Raw genomic sequence first — 26,014 nt, 5'->3', positions numbered from 1 at the left:
TGCAACTTGCTGTGTCGTTTCATTATTTACATAGAATAAAATAGATACCGAAATTCAACTTCATTAGCTTGATTTAGTCACCGAGCTCTCTCCCTGCAGCGCTTTCCTCTACCCACCCCTAGTCACTCCTTCACACTGAACAGGTCTTAAAGTTGAGCTGCGAGAAATGGCAACAATGTATATTCCACCAACCCAAGCACTCTTTCCCAGCTAATCGCCCCCCAAAAACCAAAAAGCACATTACTCTCCTCTGATTAATCATATTAAAGCAAAACGATTCTTCAAACAAAAACAGTAAGCACCAAACTGAAATCGCTTTCCCTGTAGAATCTACTTGTTTCTTCATCTCGCCAAACAAGAATATGCCAGTTTCACATATTGTCCACTGGGCCAATCAGCCCTCAATGTCAAATCATTATTTTTGCAGTTTTAAATAAAGCAAACTCAACTTGAAGGAGTTGTAGCACTTTACATGAGCAACACCAACATTACACAAGGTCATAATAATTTCATTTAGACAGTGAGTTGCACAGGATCACAGGATGCTGAGCTGACGCCGAGACTCGACAGAGATTCCTCAGTTTCCAAGTCGGCAGCTCCGGCACTAATGCATTTCAAGTCAACAGCAATCTAAGGCCAGCAGAGATCACTGGACAATATAGCCATCTGATACAAACTGCGCCACACACTCAGCTGGCCTATGAATTCAACAAGCATTGAACTCCACATATTTCAACACAATGCTACACAATTAAGTGCCACGCAATTCCACAACACACAAATCAACATCACACCCTTCCACTCCATGCCACATAACAATCCAACAAATTCAACTCCACAAATTCACGCCATGCCACATAATTACACTCCACACAATTCATTTCCAGATAATTCCACTACACATAATGACACTTCACGCCACATAAATAACACTCAACATATATCCACTCAGCTCCAAAACACATAATTACACTCCATAAAATTCAACTTCACACCATGTCACACTTACACTTCACATAATTCCACACCATGCCACATAATTCCAGACAACGGCACACCACACAATCCAATGCCATATAATTCCGCATCACATAACATAATTACACTCACACTTCATAATTACACTCCACATAAATCCACTCCACGCCAAATAGCAACACACCACAAAAATACACTCCAAACCATGCCACATAATTCTACTCCATGTAATGTCACTCAATGGCACAGAATTTTATGCAACCCAATTCAACTCCACACAATTGAATTCCACTCAACACATAACTGCACTGCATACATCAAATCCACAACACAAGTCCACGTCATGTCACATAAGTCCACTCAATACATGCCATTCTATGACACACAATACCACTGCATATAATTCCACTGCACAAAATACCGCAATTCTATCCACATAATTCCACTACACAACTCCACTCAGTGCCACACAATTCCACTCTAGCCCACATAATTTCACACCACGTAACTACCATTCACACAATATAAATCATACCACATAATTCACTCCACTACATGCCAGTCGACGTCAAACAATTTAACTCCACGAAAATCCAAACCTTGCAACAATTCTACTCCACACCATGCCACATATTTACTCTACACATATTTCATCTCCACATACATTCACTTCACTCCATAACACATGGCTAGAAGACATTGACAACGCCAACGGCTCTCGGTTAGCCGAGGCCTATTGACTTTGCCAATGCTTGATCCGTTTAGCAGCCTTACCACCTTACTTTTTTTCAAATGTAGTCGCAAAAGTATGTATACTAATAACTGAAACGAGCACATATTGTGAATTTATATGATCTGGTCATGCATCCATGGTTGCATTCCCATTTTCTCTTCAAGTAATCCTTTCAGAGTTAAAGTATAAATCCACTGTCAGATCTCCACTGCAATCTCATATGTCAATCTGTCCACTTCTCCAGGTCCTAGTCCTTTAATACTCAACACTCTCGCTAACTCACCTCATGACCCGCAAGTTTCTTTATCACCCCTGCCTATTGTAACTACTTCACAGGAATAGTCAGACAAATAAAAGGAACAATGCTTTAGCAGTGCAGCCTGCAAAGTGATTTCATAAAAACAAAAAGGTTAATAAGTAAATAGCTTGTTGTTATAGCGTGCTTCAGACCGTCGTAAATATGTAAATAAATAAATAAATATCAGCTCCATCCAATTTAACTGTATCAAATCCTTGGATGGATTGAAGGCCAAATAAGCCAACGAAGCACATCTTCAAAGTATCCATTCCCTGTGTGTTGGGAGCTTGGTGCCTGGACGGTATGGGATTCTTTGTGAAAGAAGAGCTAGACTCTTCCATGATTCCACCTCTCTGACACATATTTCCATCCCCAAGCTGCCCCATGGGAAAACAACCTAGCACTCCGTATTCCTGTTCAGGGTCACTGATCATCTGCAGTCCTCTCTCCAAACAGAGTCATCAGCAGTGGTTTGAATGGAAATCTAGACGTGCAGGTGTTACAATATAGGGTACCTGCTTGCATCCGAGAAGTGCCGGTACTCTCCCATTAAACGCATTGCAGCAGTGCTGAGAAGTGCACGTACTCGCCCTTTCAAATGTAAGTGCTTGTAGTCAGTACCGGAAAGTCCCTGCCCATTTAAAGCAGTGGCCATGGGTGTAGCATGTACCAAGTTTCCAGCAACTCTCTCTTAAGTCTCGCAATGGACGTCAGAGGGTGTAATGCTTAGAGAAACCTCCATAAAGGAGTGCACCCTCCGATGAGCCTATCAGACTATGTACCAGTCCCCAAACTAGAAAAGGCACAGGCGTCATCAGCCAGATAGTAGCGTGCTTGTTGTGCAGGATTTAGGGATGCAACTATAGCCACACACAGCCCAGGGAGCAACCAGCATTGCCTACAATTCACACTGCGCCCAAACGAGCACAGGAGGCTGCGGAGACAGGACCAGCGCCTCACACGGACTAGCACAGTGGTTCCCAACCTTTTGACTTCTGTGGACCCCCATTTTATCAGTACTGGAGCCCGGGGACCCGCACTGAATCATTATTGGAACACGAGGACCCCCACTGAGTCATTACTGATAGCTGGGACCTAATATTATTAAATTTTTTAAGCAGTCACGGACCGCCTGAGGAGGCTATGTGGACCCACCAGGCCCACAGGTTGGGAACCACTGGACTAGCACATGCGAAGCTCTGAGGGGAGCATTCCTGCCCACGTGAACTTGTGCCCATGGTGCTATACCACAAACGCATCGTGCACTACAAAACAGCATAAGAATGGCATGAAAACGCCTCCTACTGGGTGTTGGTGGCTAGAGCCTGAGCGAAAAACCACCGTCAGCAACACATTACATGAATACCAGTGTCGGTCTGTTTATGACGAGCAGCTTTCGTGTACGTTACATTAAACACTGCTAAACACGGCCTTGCAATGTTAGCCACGTGCATAAGTTAGTAAAGTAAACCATTGTGGTTAAAGATGGCTTCGACCGCAGACGCCAGAACTCCGGCTCTTTGGGCAGGTATTTATTGATTTATGTTAAGTTCCAAAGTCCTGTGACATGTTTGGTCTTTCTACTTGGGCTACTAATCAGGTATTTAAATAAAGGTTTAGCGCATTCAGTTTATGATGTTTATTTCCCCATTTTAATGTCGCCACTTGTTTTACCAAACCCCTTACTTCCCTCATTAGTGACTTTGTCCCAGTATTCGTATTGGGACTGTGCCTTAGTCTTTAGCTTCCTGGGCCACGTCCAGATTGTGAGTGGTTCTTAAAACTCCAGGATGAAAAGGTTTGGGGATTATAATGTCCAAATCGAGATCCCTTGTGAAGCGGAGGTAAAAGATTTGCTGTTCAACGATGACACCAGGCGGAAAGGATGGATATTCTCCGAGAGGAAGAGTTCCACCAGTGCTAAGCACGAGACACACAACACCAAAGGACCCGAGGAGTGGCTTGTAAGAATAAACAGCTTTAATGAGGGAAAAGTAAGTATATGTGCAGACAGGGGTGGCTCCTCCCTAAGGGCGGAGGAGCGTCACCCCCGCCAGCAACCTGAGCTGCAAACCTTTTCCACCAAAACGATAATAAACTTTATTATCATTTATGTGGAAAAGGGGCGGGGCCACGGGGGTGATGAGCAATGAGGGGGAGTGCTCAGCCCCTCACTGCGCATGTATGTTTGGACAGCTGCCTCAAGCCGGCCAAACATACATTCGCAGTAGCCTCTCTTTGTTGCCGGGCTTGAGAGAGCCTGCATAGGCTCCCAGCCAATCCGGACGCTGCTCTGGGCAGCGTCAGGATTGGCGCAGGGCATCCTGGGAGCCTGTGCCTGCAGGCAGAGGAGCAGCGCGGTTCGGAAGGCGACAGCACAAGTACGTTTAAAAAAATAATAATAATAATTTTATTTCCCCCCTTCCTTCCTCCCCCTGCCTCTGACCCCACCCGAGTCACAAGCCACAACTGTGTGCAGACCTGCAAACCTTAGAATAAATGTCAATGTGTGATCATACGGGATAAATGATATTGGAGCAACTTCCCATGTCCTGTGCATGTTTTAATTGGAACCCAGCTGTCCAGAGTATTCACACTTGAGCCAGAAACCTATTGTGTGCAAGGGTTTCCAGCTACCGTGGCCCTATGATGAATGAAGAAAGCACGTCAGACAGTGCCACCAAGAGAGCTGGCAGCCCTGTGTATGGGATGTTTGTATATACATAGATCCAGGACACAGTGACCCAGTTTTGGAATCTCTGCAATGGAGGAGGAAGAGTAGTCAACTGTTGGAAATGACTAGTTTTTGCATGGTATTCCCCAAGACTTTTGCATTGCTTAGCTTAACCCATTTTGCTGGCCATGGGACTCTATACACTTCTCTCCTGCTAACCAGTGGTAAAGTGCTTGTGGCCTCCCTTTTAAACATGGTAAAATCGCCATACATCTACTGGACACATTTAATTTACTTTTATGTCCCTAGTATACAGTATTATATGTGACTAGGGTCTGTACATTAAGTGATACAAGTGGGCTACAGCATTCATTGCCCCACCCACTAAAGTAGTACTGTACATGTCTTAAAGTCCTGCCCTTGCAGACTGTGTGCAGTTTTAAACAGGGACTTCGGCCTGGCAAATAAGCCTTTTGCCAGGCCCTAAATCTTACTTTTAGAATGTACAAGTCATCTCTTAGGTAGGCCCTAAATGGCCTTAGCGTAGGGTGTACGGTATTTAAAAAGTAAAGACATGTATTTTTAACGTTTTACATGTCCTGGCAGTGAAAAATCTCCAAAGGAGTTTTTTTTTTTTTTTTTTTTACTGTGGCAAGGCTAGCACTCTAATAGTTAATTCCAGTTTGAAAGCAGCTAGAAATAAGACTCAAGGACTCATGTGAATAGTAATTTAAAATCCAACTTAATGGTAAAGTTGAATTTTATATAACAGTTCTGGAAATTACACTTTTAGAAAGTTAACATTTGCCTACCTAAAGCAGCTGTGCCTCTATGGTATCGTCCGTTGTCAACAATCATCTGCTGGCTTCCCTGGAATATTGTGTATTGTTCTCGGAGAGTGGACAAAGGGCCTTGGATGTGGTGAGGGGTGTTTCACTTCTGAACAGGATGGCCTGGGCACGGTCACCTGCCCCTGTCTGAGCTTTAAAGGATAGCCTTGGGTTGTACTCGGCCCCTGCCTGCGCTGCACAGAGTGCATACCCTGTTACTGGCAGATGCCGCTCACATCTGTGTCTGCCTGTCCTTTGTTTCTAGAGTCAGGCTGGCACCAACCTCAGTGGGGGGTTAGAGATTTTGGGGGTGAACAACGACTTGACCAACACCAACAGGCTTGCACTTGGCATCACAATGCACCCCAAAAAAACTCCTCTCAGAACACTTATGGACCTGTGTGGCTCAGGAGAAGGCTGCTCTACTGTTTGAAGAATCTAAAGGAAGACTGGACCTGCTTTGCTTGAACCCAGGACCCCAAAAGCGGCCCGAGGATCAGTTGGATGACCTCCTGTTTAGAATACAGGGATACACCAAGCTTCTCTCCCTGCAACTGCCCAGCTAATCAGTCCCAAATGGACCTGCGCTGGACCCTGCTGATGGCTTATGCAGGAGTGAGTCTTCACCCCCAAAGTGGTGCTCCTGAGGTCTTAAACCGTTGGTTGGTGTCAGAGTGTACTCCTCCTGCCCACACTGTAAAGGCAGGGACTTAGAAACCTTTTGCTAACTTTTCCTCCAGAGAACTGTTGGAGGACTATGACAACCATCGGGGCCACAGCTGTTGTTATTGAGTCACCAGTCTGCTTCAGCTTGCTGGTTTGTTCTGATAAAGGAGATCGAACTTCCAGAAAAGTTTCTATGTGCAAATGTATAGGGCTTCATCAGGACCAATGGTAAACAGCAACCATTCAGCGTTGAAGCTTTCCTAGACTGCTAACTTCACCCTCTGGAGCTTTCCCTCCTTTGTTGAAGACAGCACCAGGGTCCTGCTCTTCAGCAACCCACCGTAGTAAAGCCTTGCTTCAAATCCAGTTTGCAGTATGCTCAGCTGACAACTAGTCGATAACCACTTATTCTCCATAAATGTTTCTAAGTCAGAAGGTAAGCTTTCACTCGGGAGGAACCTAGACCCTGTATCTGTCCCGTGCTCCATCGCGGTCAACCTGAAATTTTGACTTTGACCTTTTCTGCTTTTTGGCTTTACTGTTATTTCAAGCCTAAATCAATTCATATCTCCAGTTCCAAGTATTGGATTTTTGACATTTTAGTGTAATTTTATTTATTAAAAATGACTACTTTTTTTACTTGGTTTAGGATTTTTCTTGTGTTGTGTTTTCACTTTATTACTGTTTGAATGCTGCATAAATACTTTACAAACTGCCTCCTAGTTAAGGCGGATTGCTTTTGTGCCAGGCTACCAAAGGGCAAAGCACAGGTTTACTTGGTGACTTTTGTGGCTCACCTTGACAGGATTAGAATTATTATTTGAAGTGGGCTTCCAACCCCTTCCACAAATAATCCAATTTCTTTAACTAACCATCTTCTTTTCTGCAGGTCTGTCCCCCTTTTCAGGAATGGGTCACGTATTCCGCACATAACTGTTGTGGGACACCAAATGATTTACTTTTTGTGGCTCAAGTTTTAGTTTTTGAGGGTTTGATATCCTTGCATCTGGAGTTAGGACAAGGTTGAACACGCATGTAGTGTGTAAGAAGAAAGCTTCACTTGCTTTAATAAATAGCAGCAGTTGAGGGGGATTTACAGACATTAGAATTACTAACAATTATGTGTTGTGTTTGAAACAAACTATCAGTGAGGTTTAAGGATGTTGTCGTTAGAGTGTACAGCTTTTATAATTTGCAAAGTACCAAAAAAGTAAACATTTTGGCTTGGTCATGCCTGCAGGTCCTGTTTTGTATTCAGATTCATACCTGCACATCGGACACAGAGGTTGAGCATATGGTTGGTGCTAATGTGCAATAACCTCGCTAGAGTCTACAGAGGCAGGAAAAGCATTGGTGCAAGGCAGGGGCTTCTTTGGGGCTGCTATGTTTTTATAACTGCCGCTCTTTTGTAAGAGGGAGCACTTCACCTATTTTCAGGTCAAAGGCTCCCAGACAGCAAAGCTCTCTGATTTACTAAAGACATCTGGGGGACATTCAGAAAGCTGGCCTAGGAGTGCATTCCGTCTGTTGCTTACCATTGGCTTTGTAGCTCACATTTTCTGGCTTTCTATTTGCTGTTTTTATTTGCTTTAGGTTGTCTAGCTTGAGTTTGTCCTTCCCAGTGCCCTACAAACTCACTTTCTATAAATAGGCCTTCAAATCTTCTTATCTTGTCACATTTGCCTTGCATTCAAAGACAGAGGTCAAATGTTAAGCTCTCTCTTCTGAGGGAGCTTTGTGTCTACTTTGGGTTGGTAGCACCACCATACATTTAAAGCCTTTAACACTTAATAAAGAAGATGGCATCATTAGCCAAATGAGAAAAAAATAGCAGAGGAATTATTTAGCAATCTTAAAGTTGGCAAACTCACAATACCAGAGTAGCAGTATGAAAGAAGGCTTGAAAGATAATTTTCCAAAAATTGGAAAGACTTAAAATGAATGAAATATCAAAATGGTGGGGTGCAATAACCCTCAAACTGTATATCAAATAGGATTCCTCGATGGCTTAGAGAACAAGTATTCCCTACTTATGACGACTTAGATGAAGATCTATTAATGATATTTACTGTATATTGAGCATGGACCCTTGGTGACGTGTTACTCCTTATTACCTTGTCTGAGGGATTATATTTTGTACATGTTACAGACCTACTTGCTACTACAAACCTGTAAGAACTATTTGATGCTTGATTTTTTAGCTTTATGGCTTGGCTATGGGCCTCTTTGGGTAATGCTTCTGGAGTTGCTGTGTGCGATTAACTGGTTGGGGTATATAACGTGTACACTTTTATATTCTCACAATAATATGTTTGTCATTTTTTGGACTAGGTTCATGAATATTTGTGGTGATGTATTCTAATGTAGCATGATGATAATTTTGTCAAAACTAGTGGAGATAAAATGATTTTAAATAGGTTTTATTATTATAATTTGCACTGGTAACATTGTGAAGTCGTGTAGTGGTAAACACCTATTCTATTTGTGCTTTTTAACAGATTTTTTTGAGGGTGCCAAATCAGATGGTGTGTCACACAAATGACAATACTGTTAATTTATGTTATTATCTTGGCTGATATGGATTATTAATCGTATATGCATTACTTGCATGGAAACTTTCTTCTTTCTCACCCCATGTTATTATATTTCTTTAAAATCTTACACTCTGTGACATTTTACTTGGCACAGCGTACGCAGGGGAGGCATGTTGAATATAAGCATTCCAAAGGCCATATAATGAACTATATTTCTAGCCCTGACGAAGTCAAGTGGGATGTACTCTTCCAAAGACGAAACATGTATTGGCTAGAAGAATTTATTGATGCTGACCTTGATTCGTGAATACCTAAATGAGAAGCCAACATACAGAGGAGTGGATTCTGATTTTTCTTGGAATGCTCAAGACTATTGTTTGTGTTTGCTTTTCTTTCTCTGACTTGAAACAGAGAATGTATGTGACAATCTTGCTGAGTATCTGTGTCAGAGGAGAGAGTGTAGGATTTGTTTACTAGCACACAACAAAAAAGAACTATGCTGATGTATCAGAATAAGTAAAACTGATGCACATTTTTTGTAATTCTGAAGTGTAGTGCAAGCAAATATCTGAATCAGATCACAACACATCAATACACTAGGTGATGACATTTGCACACACTGTTAGTGTGCAGTAAAACCGTATTTCGGTGCAAATGTAATCGTCATTACAATTGAAAATGTGTTGTCTGCAATAGCAGTACACTACCACACCATTGTATATCCCACACTATGCCACCCCACGCCCTTCCATTCTATGCCACGCCACTCCATTCCATTCTATGCCACTCCAACCTATGTTACTCATTCAACACAACACATTACTCCACTTCCCTTTACTCCACACAACTTAACCCACTCCATTCCAATCTATCCCACTCCAATGTACCCTAATCTACTGCAACCCTCTTCGCTACAATATACTCCGCCCCATCTACTCCACTCCACCCCAATCTACCCCAGTCTAACCCAATCTACCCCACTATACTACGATCCAACCTACCCCACTCCAATCTAACTCAATCAACCCCACCCCAAACAACCCCACCTCATTCCAATCTACCCACATCCACCCAAGTCTACCCCACCCCAGTCTACCCCACCAGCTCCAAACTACCCAAATCTACCCCACTTGCTACAAAGTACCCAAATCTACCCCACCCAGCTCCAATCTACCGAAATCTACCCCCACACTGCTCCAATCCAACCCACTAACTCCCTCCAAACTACCCCAATCCACCCCACTCCAATGTACCCCGCTCAACTCTACCTCAGTGCAATTTACTCTACTACATTCCAGTTTAGCACACTCCAATCTACCAGGCTTTGCCAATGCTTGTTCTACTTTTTCACAATATTGGAGGCTGAATCTTCATTTTTCTTCTTCCTTTACAAGCGGACAAGTATGCAAAGAAAACATGACATAACCGCTGAGCAACAACCTACCAGTGATCTGCATTTACTTTGCTTCATTTTATAAGAAGTATAACAGTATATCATTTTACTTATTAGTGGGACTGTATATGTACGGTGGGGAATGTGACATGAACTGCTTTGGTAAAAAGGCCCTGGTGTGAACAGTGGAAACAGCCCATCTTGAGCCAGCTCGTATTTGTGTTTAGTTCTATACTGTTAAGTAAATGAAGCTTTAAGAAGTGTATTTGCATATGCAGCATGGTGAGTGCATGCGTTTGTGTTAGGAGGAACATATGTCTTTATTTTTACAGTTGTTTTCCCCAAGTAGGTAGGAGCATTGTGTGTTGGAAGGCATGCAGTTGTTGCATGGAGTCGAAGAAAGGTGTATTTTGTTAAGTTGATGATGGATATTTAGTTGTTATGTGGGTAGAAAACGCCGTGGGTTGACATATGCCATACAGTTCAATGGCTTATTGTGGAACGTAGTTTGAGAGGAGAGAGAGTATGTGGCTCGAGGGACACTCTTTCATTGTTGTTAGCTGCACAGTTGATATGTTTATACAAACGTGTATTGCCATTAGTATGGTTAAGCACTGCTGTTGAAGTTTGGGTATCTTCGTGCCCTGGTGTCAAGTATTCACCACAAACTGGAGACTGTATTTGATTGAGTTATACCATTAATTATGCGGAAGTGGCTATTCATCTGCTTTCTTGTACAGGTTTGTTGAAAAGTGAGTTGTAATGGTTATTTTTGTTCAGTGAGCGTAGTGAACTGCTATCATCAATTCTGGCACGTGCCCTCTGTGGAAAGAGTTTGTGACAGTCGAGGTGGAGATACGATTCTTATGGATGGGCTTCGAGTTATCTTTTTTCAACAATATGGGTGGCATTATTCCCCTCCGAGTTTTATAGGTGAACAGACACCCAGATTTCGTGGTTTTCGTGTTCTTGTTCACATCTGTGGGTTAGAAATCTTCGAATTGGTAAATTGCCTGTTCCTTTGTTTTATCAGAAGTTGATAACATCTCCTTCCAACTGTAATCAACTCCCACAGCACTCACGCACACCATGTACACCAACCTCCACACAACAAAGCAAAAGCACCAATACAAGTGAAACATTATCCCGCCTACATGATGTACAACTGTAGCAGCTTCTGAAAACTTCAGTTGCTAAGGAACAGCTCCTATAATATCAACCCGTTTGACTGTAAATGGGGACATTGAAGCTTGGACTCAACTGCATGAGGTCCATTTCTGTCCATTAGGAACAACATTCTAAACAGTGGAAAATCACTGATCATGTGATGTTCATCTGTAGTCAGATCATCGGAGCCACTACAGCCATCTCCAATTGAGTGGCTAATGAAGAGCCTATGAGGATTCTCACGGATGTTTCATGAGGATAGTATGTGCCTTCTTGACTCTAGTATTCAACCCATATGCTCATTGTCAGCTACCCGAGGGCTGATCCCAGTAGGTACCCAGAAACAAAGAAATCCTGCATTTGCGCAAATATCGCGGGGAGGTACAACATTTTGGTGGAATCATCTTACAAGAATTTTCAACATGACAGTGTAGAATAATTCATAGGAATTGTATAGACACATATCCCCAGGAGAGAACAAACTAAAAACACAAAGACACACCCCAGCCATTATTATTCCGGGGGGGGGGGGGGTGACATACACTTCTCAATCGCTTCTTCGCTGCCTCCAGAACAGTGCCTTATCTCTTCTAAGCACAAGATCATCGCCTTTGTGTGGGAGCTATATTGAATACTTGCTGTACAGAGCTCTGGTATGCCAAATGGCTAAGACCGAGTTCAGCACGAGGGAAACATTGAAAGCGGATACATCCACATTTGTTAGATTCTACCAGGAACATCGCCTTTTTTAAACAAATGTAACCAGGTTGAACAACAGGCCTACAAAGTAGGACGGTCGAAGGAGTCACTCGCCTCCTAGTCAGCTTTAAACACGGCGTGATTGTCTGCGTCGGGAACGTAATACATAAGGGGCAAGCTCTGTGTCGTATACTGCGCAGCACAACTATAAAAACACATGTTAAATCTCCCCACCTGCTTTTTCACCCCAGTAAAAACTTTTCCACGTACTCAAGTCAGTCTCTTCATTGTAGGCATTTGAGCACTACCTGCCGTGGAAAGGCCCCGAGCGAATTAGATGGCATCGACCTAAAACCAACAAACAAACGAAATGCACACAGATAGCCACAAAAGCTACATTTTTTGTTTGCTGTGCTGTGATTTTGCATCACGTTCCACGTAAATAAAGACGTACAAAGAATAACTGCGACTCCACGTTTAAAGCCTGCGTCGGCTAGCCTAAGTATTCCCGCTCTTTCGTGCCTATGCAATACCGCACTACTACCAATGGCATGGGCGTAGGAAGTGTGGGGGACGAAGGGGATGTATACCCCCCAGATTTTGGAGGGTGGGGGACACGGGGGACGAAGGTGGGGGGGGGACAAGGGGACAAAATAATTTCCCCTTTTAAATATATTATTCAGAGGGCCATTAGCGCACAAAAGCGCTACTTATAATAGCCCTGTAGGGACCATACTCCAATCTGATGGGAACAGAATGAAGGTGAGTCAGGAGGCCCCCTGTGCCCTCTGCCCTTTTGTTTGTCCTGTTCACAGCTGTAGGCATTAAGGGTGCTCATAAGAACAAAGGGCACGAGGAGGAGAAAAGAGTTTTGGATGATTACTGTCTGCATCACCTGCCACCGCCTTGAAGAGGAGCACTGCAGGATGCCTTCAAGAGGAGCTGCAGGACAATGAGGAAGATCAATAGAGGAAACAGAGTCCCACTCAGCCTGATACCTGCAGGCTAGAAAGGAGACTCTGCTACACAATATTTGTATTTGCCTAAGATCACACCAGTTGGTGGAACAGTGAAGTCGAGATTGAGCCCAGATTTTACCTTTTCACACAACAATTTAGCTATTAGAAGGGTATATTTTTCTAACATTTATGTTTAATGTTTTGTTATCTAGGTAATGAAGGGCTTGATTACAGCTTGGCTAACAGGGAGAAGCCATATTTCATTTTGGGCCGTTATGCCTAGCGTTATTATTTATGTTGTTATTGTTACATACTTAAGCATATTGAAGTATATTATCTTTTCTCTATCTTTTCTTCACTCTACTCTGAAACAATTTACCCTATGCCACTGCACCCTATGCCACTTTTCTCCACCCTGTGCTACTCTACGCCACTGCAATCTATTCTGTACCACTCCACTCTACACCACTGCAATCTATGCTATTCTACTCTAACCATTGTGCACTACACCCCTGCACTCTGCCAGTGCACTCTTCACCACTTTACTCAAAACCAATGCACTCTATCCCACTGCACTCTATGCCAACCTACTCTGCACCACAGCATTCTATTCCACTGCTTTCAATGCCACTGTAGTCTGCGCCACAGCACTCTATGCCACTGCACTCTATAATACACCACTGTACTCTGCGACCCTCTAATCTGCAACATTGCACTCTCTGCCACTGAACTCCACGCCACTCTACTCTGCACACTGCACTCAATGCCACTGTACTCTGTCCCAATGCACTCTTTTCTGCACCACTGCACTCTAATCTACTCTACACCACTCCACTGTAGAGCACATTCACTCTACTTTCAAATCATCTCCTCGATGCCACTGCAATCTACGCAACTCAACTCTATGCTATGCCAGTCTAATCTATCCTCACCACTCCAATGTACCCTGCGCCAGTCCAATCTGCTCTGCACCGCTCTATCCTACTGCACTCTACATCACTATGTTCCACTCTGCAACAATCCACCATTCACCACTATACTGTACTCTGCAGCAATCTACTCTATTCTACTCTGCACCACTGTACTCTACGCCACTCTTTTCTACTCTGCATCACTCTATATCACTGCACGCTACACAAATGCATTCTATGCCACTCTACTCAACAGCACTGCCCTTTATGACACTCTACTCTGCAACACTGCACTCTGCCACTGAACTATACTCCTCTCTACTCTGCACCACGGCACTCTACTCTGCACCGCTCAACTATATGTCACTCTACTGGACTCTACACCAATGTACTAAATGCCACTACACTCTGTCACTCTACTCTGCATCATTGCACTCCACCACTGCACTCTACACCAGTCTACTCTACCTTGCACCACTCCACTCTACCATGCAACGCATCACTCTATGACACAGCACTCTGAACCACTGCAATCTATGCTGTGCCACTCCACTCTGCTCCCCTCTACTCTTCACCACTCTACACTACTGCACTGTATGCGAAACCAGTGCAGTATTCGCCAATGCACTCTACACCACTTTACTCAAAACCAATGCACTCTATACCACTACACTCTACACCAATCTACTTTGCACCACTGTACTCTGCCATTTCACTCTAGATCACCCAACTGCACTCCATGACACTTAACTCTGACATTACACTCCATGATACTAGACTCTGACACTCAATTCCATTAAACTTTAACACTTTCTCCACTCTGTAACTCCCTACACAACTCCCTATATACCACTCCATTCCTCCTTTCTCCACTATGCCACTTCAATCTACAATACTCTACTCAACGTCACTGCACAACCCTCTATGCCATTCCACTATACAACAATGTACTATGCTCAACAACACTCTACCTAACTTTCTCTGTGCCAGTTCATGTTACTTTACTTCACTCTACTCCAGTTCACTCTTATTTATGCCTTTCCACTCTACGACACTCTGCCACTTCACTCTATGACACTGTGACACTACTCCACTCTACTACTACTTTATGGCTTTGGCGTTTGATTAGAGATTCAGATCTCCATTGATTGCCTTCTCACTCATATGACACGTGGGTCAGATTTATCTTCGCCGTTTTGGTTACAAGCACTCTGTAACCCTTTTAACTCAAGCTTAACGGAGGCTTAGGATGATACTGATACTTGTCTAGGGGATTGAAATATCATCGGCCAAAGTACCTTGACTTGAATTTGTGATATTGTACATAAGTTGGCATAAGCATAGGTACTATGAGCTAATGACTTCTTGATTCACTATTTTAGTCATTCATGTAAAAGTCGGTGTATAAAAGCTTGTAAATCATTATTGTGGATGCTAACCTTGTAGGAAAGTAGCCTCTTTCTAGCTTGGTTACCCCCCACATTTGGTCTGTTTGCCAGTGTGTTTGAGTGTGTCTACTGGGATCCTGCTAATCAGGACCCCAGTAGTTATGCTCTCTCCCTTAAATTATGGTTGTTGCATACTGGTAATCCAGTATTTCACCCAAAATTGGCATACTGGTGCCCCCTTAAAAGACCCTAGTATATGGTACTTAGGTACCCAGGGCATTGGGGTTCCAGTAGATCCCTATGGGCTGCAGCATTTCTTTTGCCACCCATAGGGAACCCATGCAAAGGCTTCTGCAGGACTGCCATTGCAGCCTGCGTGAAAAGGTGTATGCACCCTTTCACTGCCAGTTACACTGCACCAGGTCACTTATAAGTCACCCCTATAGCAGTCCCTCCAGCCCTAAGGGCAGGGTGCAAAGTACCTGTGTGTGAGTGCACCCCTGCCCCAGCAGAGGTGCCCCCGCGGCCTCCAGGACCATTTTCCCCGACTTCATGAGTGAGGGGATGCCATTTTACATGTGTACTGGAAATTAGGTCACTACCTATTCCCAGCTACATAATGGTACCTCCGAACATAGGTATGTTTGGTATCAAACATGTTGGAATCATACCCCAAGGCTCCTTAGAGGACCCCCAGTATTGCCATTGCAGCCTTCTGAGGTTTTCCAGGCAGCCCCAGCTGCTGCCACCTCTCAGACAGGTTTCTGCCCTCCTGTTGCTTGAGAAGCTCAAGCCCAGGAAGGCAGAACAAAGGATTTCCTTTGGGAGAGGTGAGTTACACTCTCTCCCTTTGGAAATAGGTGTTACAGGCTTGGGAGGGGTAGCGTCCTTCCCCAGGCCACTGGAAAGGCTTGAAGGGCACATTTGGTGCCCTCCTTGCATAATCCAGTCTACACCGGTTCAGGTACCCCAGTCCCTGCTCTGGTACGAAACTGGACAAAGGAAAGAGGAGTGACCACTCCCCTGTCCATCACCACCCCAGGTGTGGTGCTCAGAGCTCCTCCAGAAGGTCGCTGGGTTTTCACATCTTGGATTCCAAGTTGGCAGCAAACTCTGGGAGCATCTGAGTGGCTAGTGCCAGCAGGTGGTGTCAGAGCCGTCCCCTAATAGGTGCTTACATGTTTAGCTGACCAATCCCCCTTTCGGGGCTATTTAGGGTCTCTCCTTTGGGAGGTTCTTCAGATTCAGATTGCAAGACTCCAGCAGGAGTCCTCTGCATCCTTTACTTCACCTTCTCACCAAAGAAACTGCATCTGGACCCTCCAGGAACTCCACAAACTGCAACAACGAAGCAAAGACGACTTCTACAACATTGTATCTTCAGCTCTTGCCAGCAAATGCAACTGTTTCCCAGTCGTGCATCCTCAGAAGACAGCATGTCTTCAGCCTGCACCAGAAGAATGAACGAATCTCCCTTGGAGTGAAGGAGTCACTCCCCTGCTTCAGCAGGCACCTCTCTGCAACGACGACCATCTGCGTGGGTCCCCTCTCCTGAAGAGTTGCATGGATCCTGCATCACGGGTGGTGGACTGAAGTGGTCCTGATGGTCCTGATGTCCTACTGTCCAACATTGGTGGAGGTAAGAGCTTGCCTTCCCACGCAAGACAGTACCCCTGTGCACCACGTGTTTTTCAGTTGCCAAGGCTTTTTGGCATCCTTCTATGAAATTCTTTATCCACAATGTAGCTGCGGCCCCCAGCACTCCTTCCTGCGATGCACAGCTTCCTGATTTGTTCTCTGGCGGCATGGGATCCTTTGTTTTTGTGCTGCATGGGCCTCCTTTTGCAACTCCTTTGCCCCGTGCTGGGGGACTCCTGTGTGCGCTGGCTAGTCTTCTGTGGGCTCTCTGAGTTGCTGAGAGCCCCCTCTGACTCCTCCTCCTGGGTAGAGTCATTTTCCGCTAACCGTGAGCTTTGCGTGTGCCAAGGCTTGTTGGCGGAATCCAGCAACAGAAACCAGACTGCAATCATCCATCCAGTGTGGGATATCATCTGCACCAACCAGGAACCCCCATTCATCTTCTTGGGTGCAATACTGACTGTTGTTCTTCACCAGTGGTTCTTCTTTTGCACCTTGATTCGGGTTTGCAGGGGCTACTGTCCTCCCTGGACTCTTTTGTTCTTCTTGGACTTAGTCCCATTCTTCCACAGGTCTTTAGGTCCAGGAATCCACCCTTTGTGTCTTGAAGTATCTTCTGGTTCTTGCATTATCTTCTTTCTCGTGTTCTTGTGGGTTCTAGGAAAGTTATTGTGATTTACTCCTGCTTTCCTGGGCTCTGAGGTGGGTTCTGTTACTTACCTTTGGTGTTTTCTAATACTCCTAGCACCCCTCTACACACCACCCTTGCCTAGGTGGGAAACTGACATTCGCATTCCACTTTCTTAGTGTATGGTTTGTGTGTCCCCTAGGCCCATTTCTGACCATTGTGATTTTCACTAATTGCACTGTTTTCTAACTGTTTTTATTGTTATTGCTGCAAACTAGTGTATATAATTGGTGTATTACTTACCTCCTAAGGGAGTATAGTCTCTATGGTATTTTTGGCATTTGTGTCACTAAAATAAAGTATCTTTATTTTTGTAACACTGGCTATTTTGTTTCATGTGTGTGAGTACTGTGTGACTACAGTGGTATTGCATGAGCTTTGCAGGTCTCCTAGCTAAGCCTTGGCTACAGCTACTCCTAGAAAGCCTGGCTTCTAGACACTCCCTACATTTCACTAAGGGATAACTGGGCATGGTATAAGGAGTAAGTACCATAGGTACCCACTACAAACCAGGCCAGCCTCCTCCAAACCATTGTACTATGTAGGTTACTTTTTACATTTTTCTTGTAATTTGTGACATTGGGTCATCCAGATAACTTGTGTAATGCCCAAATACCAGTCCTTCTCAATTTCCCCTGTTGATGTTTTCCCACTACATTTGATCTTTTATATTTTGATTGAATAAATGCATGAAACACTCCATTTGCATACTACTTTAAAATCATTGTTTATGGGAGTGGTGTTGCATTTTATTCAAGGGACCCCTGTTCCTTTAAAGTTAGTTTACTGCTCCATTCTAGGACACTCTACTTACTCCATGACACTACACCACACCAGTCGATGACACATCATTCACCTTTATGCCATTAACTTTGAGCCATGCTGAATAGTAGTCTCACTAGTGTACAGCATGGCTAAAACACATTGGCAAAGGCAATAGAACTTGCATAGGAGAGACCTATTGGCTTTGCCAAAGCTTGTTTATAAGGCATGAACTTCAAGGTGACTTGCAATATCCTATATCCTTATGTACGCAGGGGGTATTTTACCCCATATAATACACAGTCACACCACCAACTTTCCCACAAACCACTTAAAACCTTAGTGCATAGCTTCTGTCATTCCAAGCTATTAAAGTAGAGCAAAGAAAGAAAAGCAACATTCCATTTTTTGCTTTAAAAAGCTGCATTAATTATGCTCTGTGACCCGATGTGCCTTTTACCTCGGCTGCTAGCTGTGGCAGAAGGCATTGTAATGTCAGAACTCGACTGTAATAACCCTATCCTAGTCATTTTCTGATGTATTTTCTTTATAATCAGTGAATGTCTTTTCTTTATACGCAGTGACTTGGTGCATCACAAACAGCTGTTTCTAAATAAATTGCTTTTGATATTTCCAGTGCGGTTCCAACTGGCATGAGGCGAAGGGCATGATGGGTATGGGGCACAAAGGGTATGTTCTTACTTTTTACCCTCCTACCTTTATTTACTTGGTGCATGAAGATACAAGGTTAATCAACATGTTATTTTTACATTTGAGCTAATTACTTTGTGAATGTAAATAACAATAAAAGATACTTTCAGAGTGTGAAAACATGCCTTCCTTTCTCCCTATTTCACTTCCAATATATATGGTTGTGTATATTTATCGGAGCCTGCAGTTCGTAAACAACGAGTGATTTATATAGGGTTGATTGAAAGTCCCCAAGGCTGTCCCTGTCCCCCCCCCCCCCCCCCAGAAATTTAGTGGCTCCTACGCCCCTGACCAATGGATGTATCCCACTGAGGTGTCTCCCACCCTGCTTATCACCTCCTTGTTATTTCTCCTTTTCCTATTCGTTTTTCACATCTCTTCGTCATATGCTGTAATAGGTATCATTTCAGGTTGCACTGTTGTTCAGCCTGATGATAGTGTATGTAAGTTTTTCGTTTTCTCAATAAAGAACAATTAAAAAAAAAAAAAAATTCTAAAGTTTCACCAGTCCATCAACAGATGACTGAAAATAAAGTACAAAGAGGGGCATGCTGCCAGTCCTATAACCTCTGTGCCCTAAAAAAAAAAAAAGTGCAGAACTACTGAATGAGATCTCTGTTAGGTAGTCTCGGGTTTACTGAATGAATTCATTAATAGGAAATGCGTCGGGTCTACAATAGAGTTTTCTCCTTGGTCATTCCCCTGTGCTACGAAATGGCATTCTTTGGGACGCATTGTTTTGGAAAGAATTAGTACAACTGAGTGCAGTGTATATGGCCTGTAAAGGCTCACCATCAGATGAGTCTCACTCAGTTAATCGGGCTTTACCGTAATACAGTGCAGATGGCAATTAGAAATGCACACGTTCTCAAATCCTAGCCAGAACACAAAGTGGAGCACTGAAAAACAAACATTGGCAAAGCCAATAGATCTTGCCTATGCGAGATCTGTTGGCTTTGTCAATGATTTTTTAAACATGTTGTAAGGCAGCGCGGATGCGGTGCAGCTTGCTGCTGCACAGCATTTACGGATTTTTTTTTTTTTTAAGAATAAAAAAAAATAATAATAATGTAAAAAAAAAAAAAAAAGAGAACTACACACAACCAGTGGAAGAACACTGGCTGCCAACAGGAAGCTGTCCTTGGACCATGCTCCACAGCAGAGACAAACATGTTAAAAGAAGCAAGGAAACAAGAGTGATGATGAAGCCAACCAATGGTAAATAATGGGTGAGATATAAGCCAGGAGAGACCTAAAAACTGCAGAGTAATGTGGCTGCTATCTTCTGAGACAAGTAGGTGCTTGAATTAACCAATACATCTGTCAGTGATCAGCAAGACCTCAGGGGTGGTGTTTATTGCTAGAATGTTAACTAAAGGTATGGAGGGATGCCTTGAACATAAAATAAAACCATCAGAAACCCCTGTATATCGGTCTTAAAAAAGAACGATCCCAACAGGTGTGACCTCGCCAAGAAACCACTAAAGCACACAAATCAGGCTAACTAATCATGGCTTGTCAGTGGCATTGAAGGGAATGAGGATGATCTAGGATAGTTATCAGAGCCCACAATCCTTTCCACTGTTTTAGTAATTTGACATGAATACAGTGGGGAGGATCTCAGAACAGTTGATAAAGTCGTGCCATTAAAAGGAGACTGCCCAGTGCTGAATTTGTAAAACAATAAGTGGAGGGCCCAAAGTTTTGCTCAGACACCCACGGCTGGTGCTACAAGTATTGGGGGTACCTACTACAAAGGCTGCTTAGTCTTGATTATACCTCATGTCTCTTTCCTCCACCAGGAGGCACTCCTCGTTCCTTTCTCTCACTCTTGTAGGTTTGTTTCCTCCATTTATTACTGTTCTCTGACTTTTGCTTTCTCTTTCTTTCTCCATTTGTGTTTTTCTCTCTCTTCTCTGGGTCACAGTCGGATGAGAAAAAATAAGCGCTGTTGACCACAAATGAGCGCCTCTAGCCCCCACAGGCACCCACTGCCTCAAATTAAGCACTGAAGCTGTTCATCAGAGATGCATGAAGGCTCCCTCTATGCCACATTTTAAGGATAAAAACAGGTTATGTAAAAGACTTCCATACAGTCACTGGATGTACATTTATCTTATACGGAAACACCTCCATCAGATCAATTATAGCGAGCCATAGGTGTACCTGTATGTTAGGAAATTAAACTATTCCGTTTTTTAAATTAATTGGACTTTAGTGGTATTAAACCCTAAAAGCAATAATCCAGCTCATATTTGAAAAGGACAGCATTGGACTCTTAAACAAGCCCACTGTTGGAAATGGGGCGTGATTTAACACTGAAAAAGCTTCCAAAAGATTGGTGTGCAATTCTAAACTTCAAAATCTTTCTCCGAGCTCATACATCAAGAGCTCCTGCATGATTTATTAATTCTTTGAATATGAGAATTCAGTAAACACATTTGCAAGCTTGAGCAACCTAAGGATGTTACTTTTTACTCAGGAGAGTATTTTTTTTAAAGGAAGATGTACCAATATGTCTTATTAAAAATGGCAGCGTCCTCACCAAATACCTAGACTCAAGACTGCACTTCAAAGTTCACTAAACTCAATGACATGGTATCTCACAACCACTAGTACTTTTTGCTTGAGAGAGTTGTTCATTAAAGAGTTCACACCATTTTGACCAATAGGTAGCCTTTGATGGGGGAGACTTTCTATATGCTCAAGATGATGTTGGAAGTTTTTGTGACAAGCCGCCGTAGTCTTTTGGTGTACATTGTTGAGCCTAGCCACCCAACAAGTCCACAACATCTGAACATGCAACACTGCAAGGAATCAACGTTCCAGGGAACCCGAAAGAATTTGTTTCAGAATACGGAGAGCACCATTATGGTGCATAAGGCTGTACATCATGCATACAACTGTGCACACTAAAAGCAAGTTGAAGTATATCTGGTCATCAAGGGCCTGAATTTATATTTTTGGAATGTGATAAACTGGCTGTCTGCGCTTCTGCACATTTCATAAAAATCTGACAAAATAAATAAGCCCATTTCATGAAACCTTAGCACGTGTGTTTTTTTTTTTGTAAGGTGTATTTTCCTGCGGAAAAAAAACTGAGAATTTTACAAGAGCACTACATTCATAGCATTTGAAATGTTGCAATTTCACATAGTGCAAAATGAAGAACTTTGCGGAATTATAATTTTGAACACTTATTTGTATTGCCCAATGCATAATGCTTTCATCAGTGATCCAGCCACTGCACTCAAAATGCTAGAACTGCGCAGATATCTTATATCAAACAATCCCTCCCTGCACAAGGCTCGATCTCACTCCCACTCACGCTGATCTTTACAATGATACAACCGCTTGAAATGCACGGTGGAGGTAAACAAACCAAGGCCACTGAAAGGGAGCACTGTATGATTTAACTGACCCTTCCTTAGGCGACTGAATTTAATGTTAGGTTGTGTAGGTTGTGTCTGGTATACTATCTACTAATGCTAATCACGTCACGATGAAAGTATACAACAAATCAAAACCGGCCAATTCTGTATCTTATGAATAAATAGCTTTAAGCAAAAAGAGAATGTTCCTGGGTGAAACATGACATACACAGCTTCTGCTTCATTTCAGGGTAACAAAATTGAATTAAAAAAAAAAAAAAGGTAGATGGCCATGGGTATAGCCATTATATTAATTTTCTAAAGCAGTTTTGTAAATGACGCTTCCCATTACAGAGGGCTGCATAGGAATTCTGTGCTGTTTAAGTGAGCGGAACCAAATACAAACTTTACCTACCGTGTAGGAAATAAAATAAAAATGCCCGACTGTTAATACATTTACTGCTTAAGTCACCACTACAAGGCATTATGCTACGGTTGCAGAATAAGGGCTGGTGAGATGGGAAGCACATAAAATGAATGGTAGCATGAAAAATAAATAAATAAGACTATTTGGTGAAAGTGAGCCTGTGAAAGTATAACCAGAACCGCACCTACTGAAATTAAATGTAACCCCTTCCAGACTGAAGCTTCTATGGCCGGAGAGTTCACTAATGATCTACGACAGCACAGAGCCACATTTTTCAGATAACCGCTGATTAGGTAAATGATCCCCCTATGCATTCTTTTGATCTAAATGTGGACATAAGGAAAATAAAACAAGGCATTCAATCAGTAGCGGACACCCTGGCATGGTTCCTTCTAGCGATGGGGCATAGTCTGCCATGGGACACAGACTGCAATCCAAGTATCAAGCAAGAAAACTGTGTCGGGACAGGTTCGTGTATTAACAGTGAGTCCAGGTGGTTAAGAAGTGGTAATCTGGTACAGAAAGGGAAAAGCGAGATGCGGTGTTTTGGGCAGTGGCAGAACCATCTCTACGACAGCTTTAGGGAAGCGACGGAATATAAAACATTGTCTTTAAGAGTGCTGTACGCAGTATCAAGAGAGCAGAGGCGGTGGGATCCCAAGAAGCAAACCACCACCCATGAGGGAACGCAGCACACCAAAGCTTTTAGCCTGGCAAACTCAGGGTCAACAGGACACTGCTAGGCGACATCCAGAGTACAGCTTAAATGCCTACCGGGCACAGTCACAATACAGAGGGCACACACACGGCAAACAGAGTGCATCCACAGGCCATGCAGATTCCCTACATGACACGCACAGATAGCATCTCAGAGGCTTGCTAAAGGCACGCAGTCTAAATGGCTCATGATTAAGCAGCATATTAACACACTGTGCCAACGCGCTACGAGCCCTTCAGACAACACTCCCTGAAGCAGTGGGTGAACAGGACACAGTTCATTTTCCACAGGACCATTAAGAGAAGATTCAGGAGACTGCCACTCTAACATGACTGCCAGCTTCTCCTAGCAGAATGTGATGGCAGGGGACGATGGGGTACAAAGGGACACATCGATCAAACGGGGGCGAAGTACGGGCAGGATGAAGCAGAGGTAGCGCGAGAAAAAAAGTAGCTCTGGACGACTTAAAAACGTGCAGTTTCAAAATAACACATGCAGCAGAGGTTCTCCACATTCAAGTGTTGGCTAGACCTGAAGCCATGAATAAGGCAAGAAACCCCAACTCAGAGGCACAACGTTCTCCGAAATACTCCTCAGTATTTTTTCATGTCAGGCTCCAAGTATGAGTACCGCGCTGACAGTTATTGGTCAGGAAACCATTTATTGCACGAGTGCAACACATGCTGCAGATGAGGACATACGAGAACAACCTATGAATAAGACAGTTGTGTAACCAAATAAACAGCGACGCTTAGACGAGACGGAGAGTCAATTAGGCTTGAAGGATCTCCCAGAAAGCATGGCTGTAGCTGTGCCTGGATCCAACACTGCTTGGGTGGCCGTGGCAGGAGTGAGAGCTGACTGTCAAGTTTGCAAGTCTGGTACTGTGGGTCTGAGTCATGCGGGGTCAAGGGTTTAGCCTGGTAATGTGATGGTTTGTGGAACTCAGTTTCACATAGGTCTGTAAAACCGATTCAGACGGGAGCGTCCCGATTTTTAACCCAAAGTGACTTTATTTTAGAAGCTTTCCGCCTAAAAATGCATAAGCTTCGTACAGCGCCAATGAGAAAAATACATATCCTCGCTTTTTTTAAAACTTCCCAATTCCCAGTAAAAAAAAAAAAAATGGCATGTATGATTATTTTGGATGCTGTTTTGTCAGGCACTTAGCAGGCCTTGACGGATGTCGGAAGGCACAGTCCACTGGTACATTAGAATATGCTAGCAATGTCTTTTAAGCCACTTAGTCATTACAGAATTAGCGCATTTTAAAGCGGGGCCCGATTGCTACCCTTTTGTTCTCCTTAATTCTTTCTTTACATTGGGTAACATTAAAATGATTGCTCAAACACTAAAACATTTTGTCAATAACTAAGCTTTGTCAGTACGCATGCATACAGTCGCAAAAATAAAGAAGTATTGTAATGCATCAATATGCATTTGTTTGTGAGCTGGCAAAGAGATCGACCAGGGAGTAGTAAAGCGAGGTGAGGATCTGGCAGTGTGTGGGCACGGTGGGACTGGGAGAGGCAAAGAACTGAGTCTGGCACTGCCTGGCGCGGGTAGGAGCCGCGGACGGGACTGCTTCGGACACTGTCTGGTCCTGGAAACATCTGTGGCTGTAGCAGTCGCTGATCGAGGATGGAAGACAAGTGCCAATCTCGCTGGCTGTAAGCGATCTGCCAGCGCTCTTCTAAAGGGCAGGCCCTGCCAAACAACTAACGCTTTCATGTCTAAAGGGGGCGTCACTTGCCCGCGGACCTCTCTGTGAGCAGGTGCCGGGTACACTGCGCCCTGGGTGCCAGGATGCTGCCCTCCTCCCCGTACCCAAAGGCTCTCACCGTAGGGCCGCTGCTGCCGTGCGCCTCTGGTTGAGCAGACACAGCAGCAGGGCGGCGGCACCGGCCAAGGTGTAATTCCGCGGAGTCAGGTACTTGCTGTAACCCGCCATGTCCGGCCTGTGCTGCTGTCAGGAGGTGAAGGAGGAACCGGCAGCGCAGGGCATGCCGGGAGCAGCGCCTGCTCCGCCCACGGCACCGGGCTCTCCTCCCCCGCCGGGGAGCGGCTCCGCCTCCATCCTCGGCACAGGCCGCCATCTACACGGGGGTCTCCTCCTCCTTTTTCTCACGCTACTTCCTCGCCCCAGTCAGCCTCTCCTCTTAAAGCTCCACCCTCATGCTAAAGTATGATTGTCCTCGGATAAACCTGGTGCCAGGGCTGCCTGTCTCCTCAATCGTCGGGCGGACTTTCTAATTCACGAACCTGTTTCTCTGACCATATATAAGCTTGCTCCGTTACCCTCTACTAATCCACACTACAGGAAGTGCTTCAACTGAGCATCTATCAATTCACGCCCTCTCACAATTGATCACCTGAAAAGGAACATTTGAGGCAGAAAAGTCCAGCGGAGTGCTAGGGTTTTTGGATGGAGAAAATTGAAAAGAAAAAGATAATTTTTGGTCAAAAGAA

At 44.0% G+C, this 26,014-nt stretch overlaps 1 protein-coding gene across 1 annotated transcript in view; it reads right to left on the bottom strand.

The window, feature by feature from the left end:
* Positions 1 to 25,559, bottom strand: part of ABCD3 (ATP binding cassette subfamily D member 3) — a 217,195-nt gene extending 191,636 nt beyond the window's left edge. Inside the window, exon 1 of the mRNA XM_069231477.1 lies at positions 25,387 to 25,559. Coding sequence (XP_069087578.1) covers positions 25,387 to 25,496 — 110 coding nt within the window. The 5' untranslated portion in view covers positions 25,497 to 25,559. The remainder of the gene's footprint in view (positions 1 to 25,386) is intronic.
* Between the last annotated feature and the right edge of the window lie 455 nt (positions 25,560 to 26,014).

Source organism: Pleurodeles waltl, chromosome 4_2, assembly GCF_031143425.1.
Source record: "Pleurodeles waltl isolate 20211129_DDA chromosome 4_2, aPleWal1.hap1.20221129, whole genome shotgun sequence".
Lineage (NCBI taxonomy): Eukaryota > Metazoa > Chordata > Amphibia > Caudata > Salamandridae > Pleurodeles > Pleurodeles waltl.
Note: the sequence above shows the minus strand (reverse complement) of the source record. Positions and strands in the feature narration are given on the sequence as shown.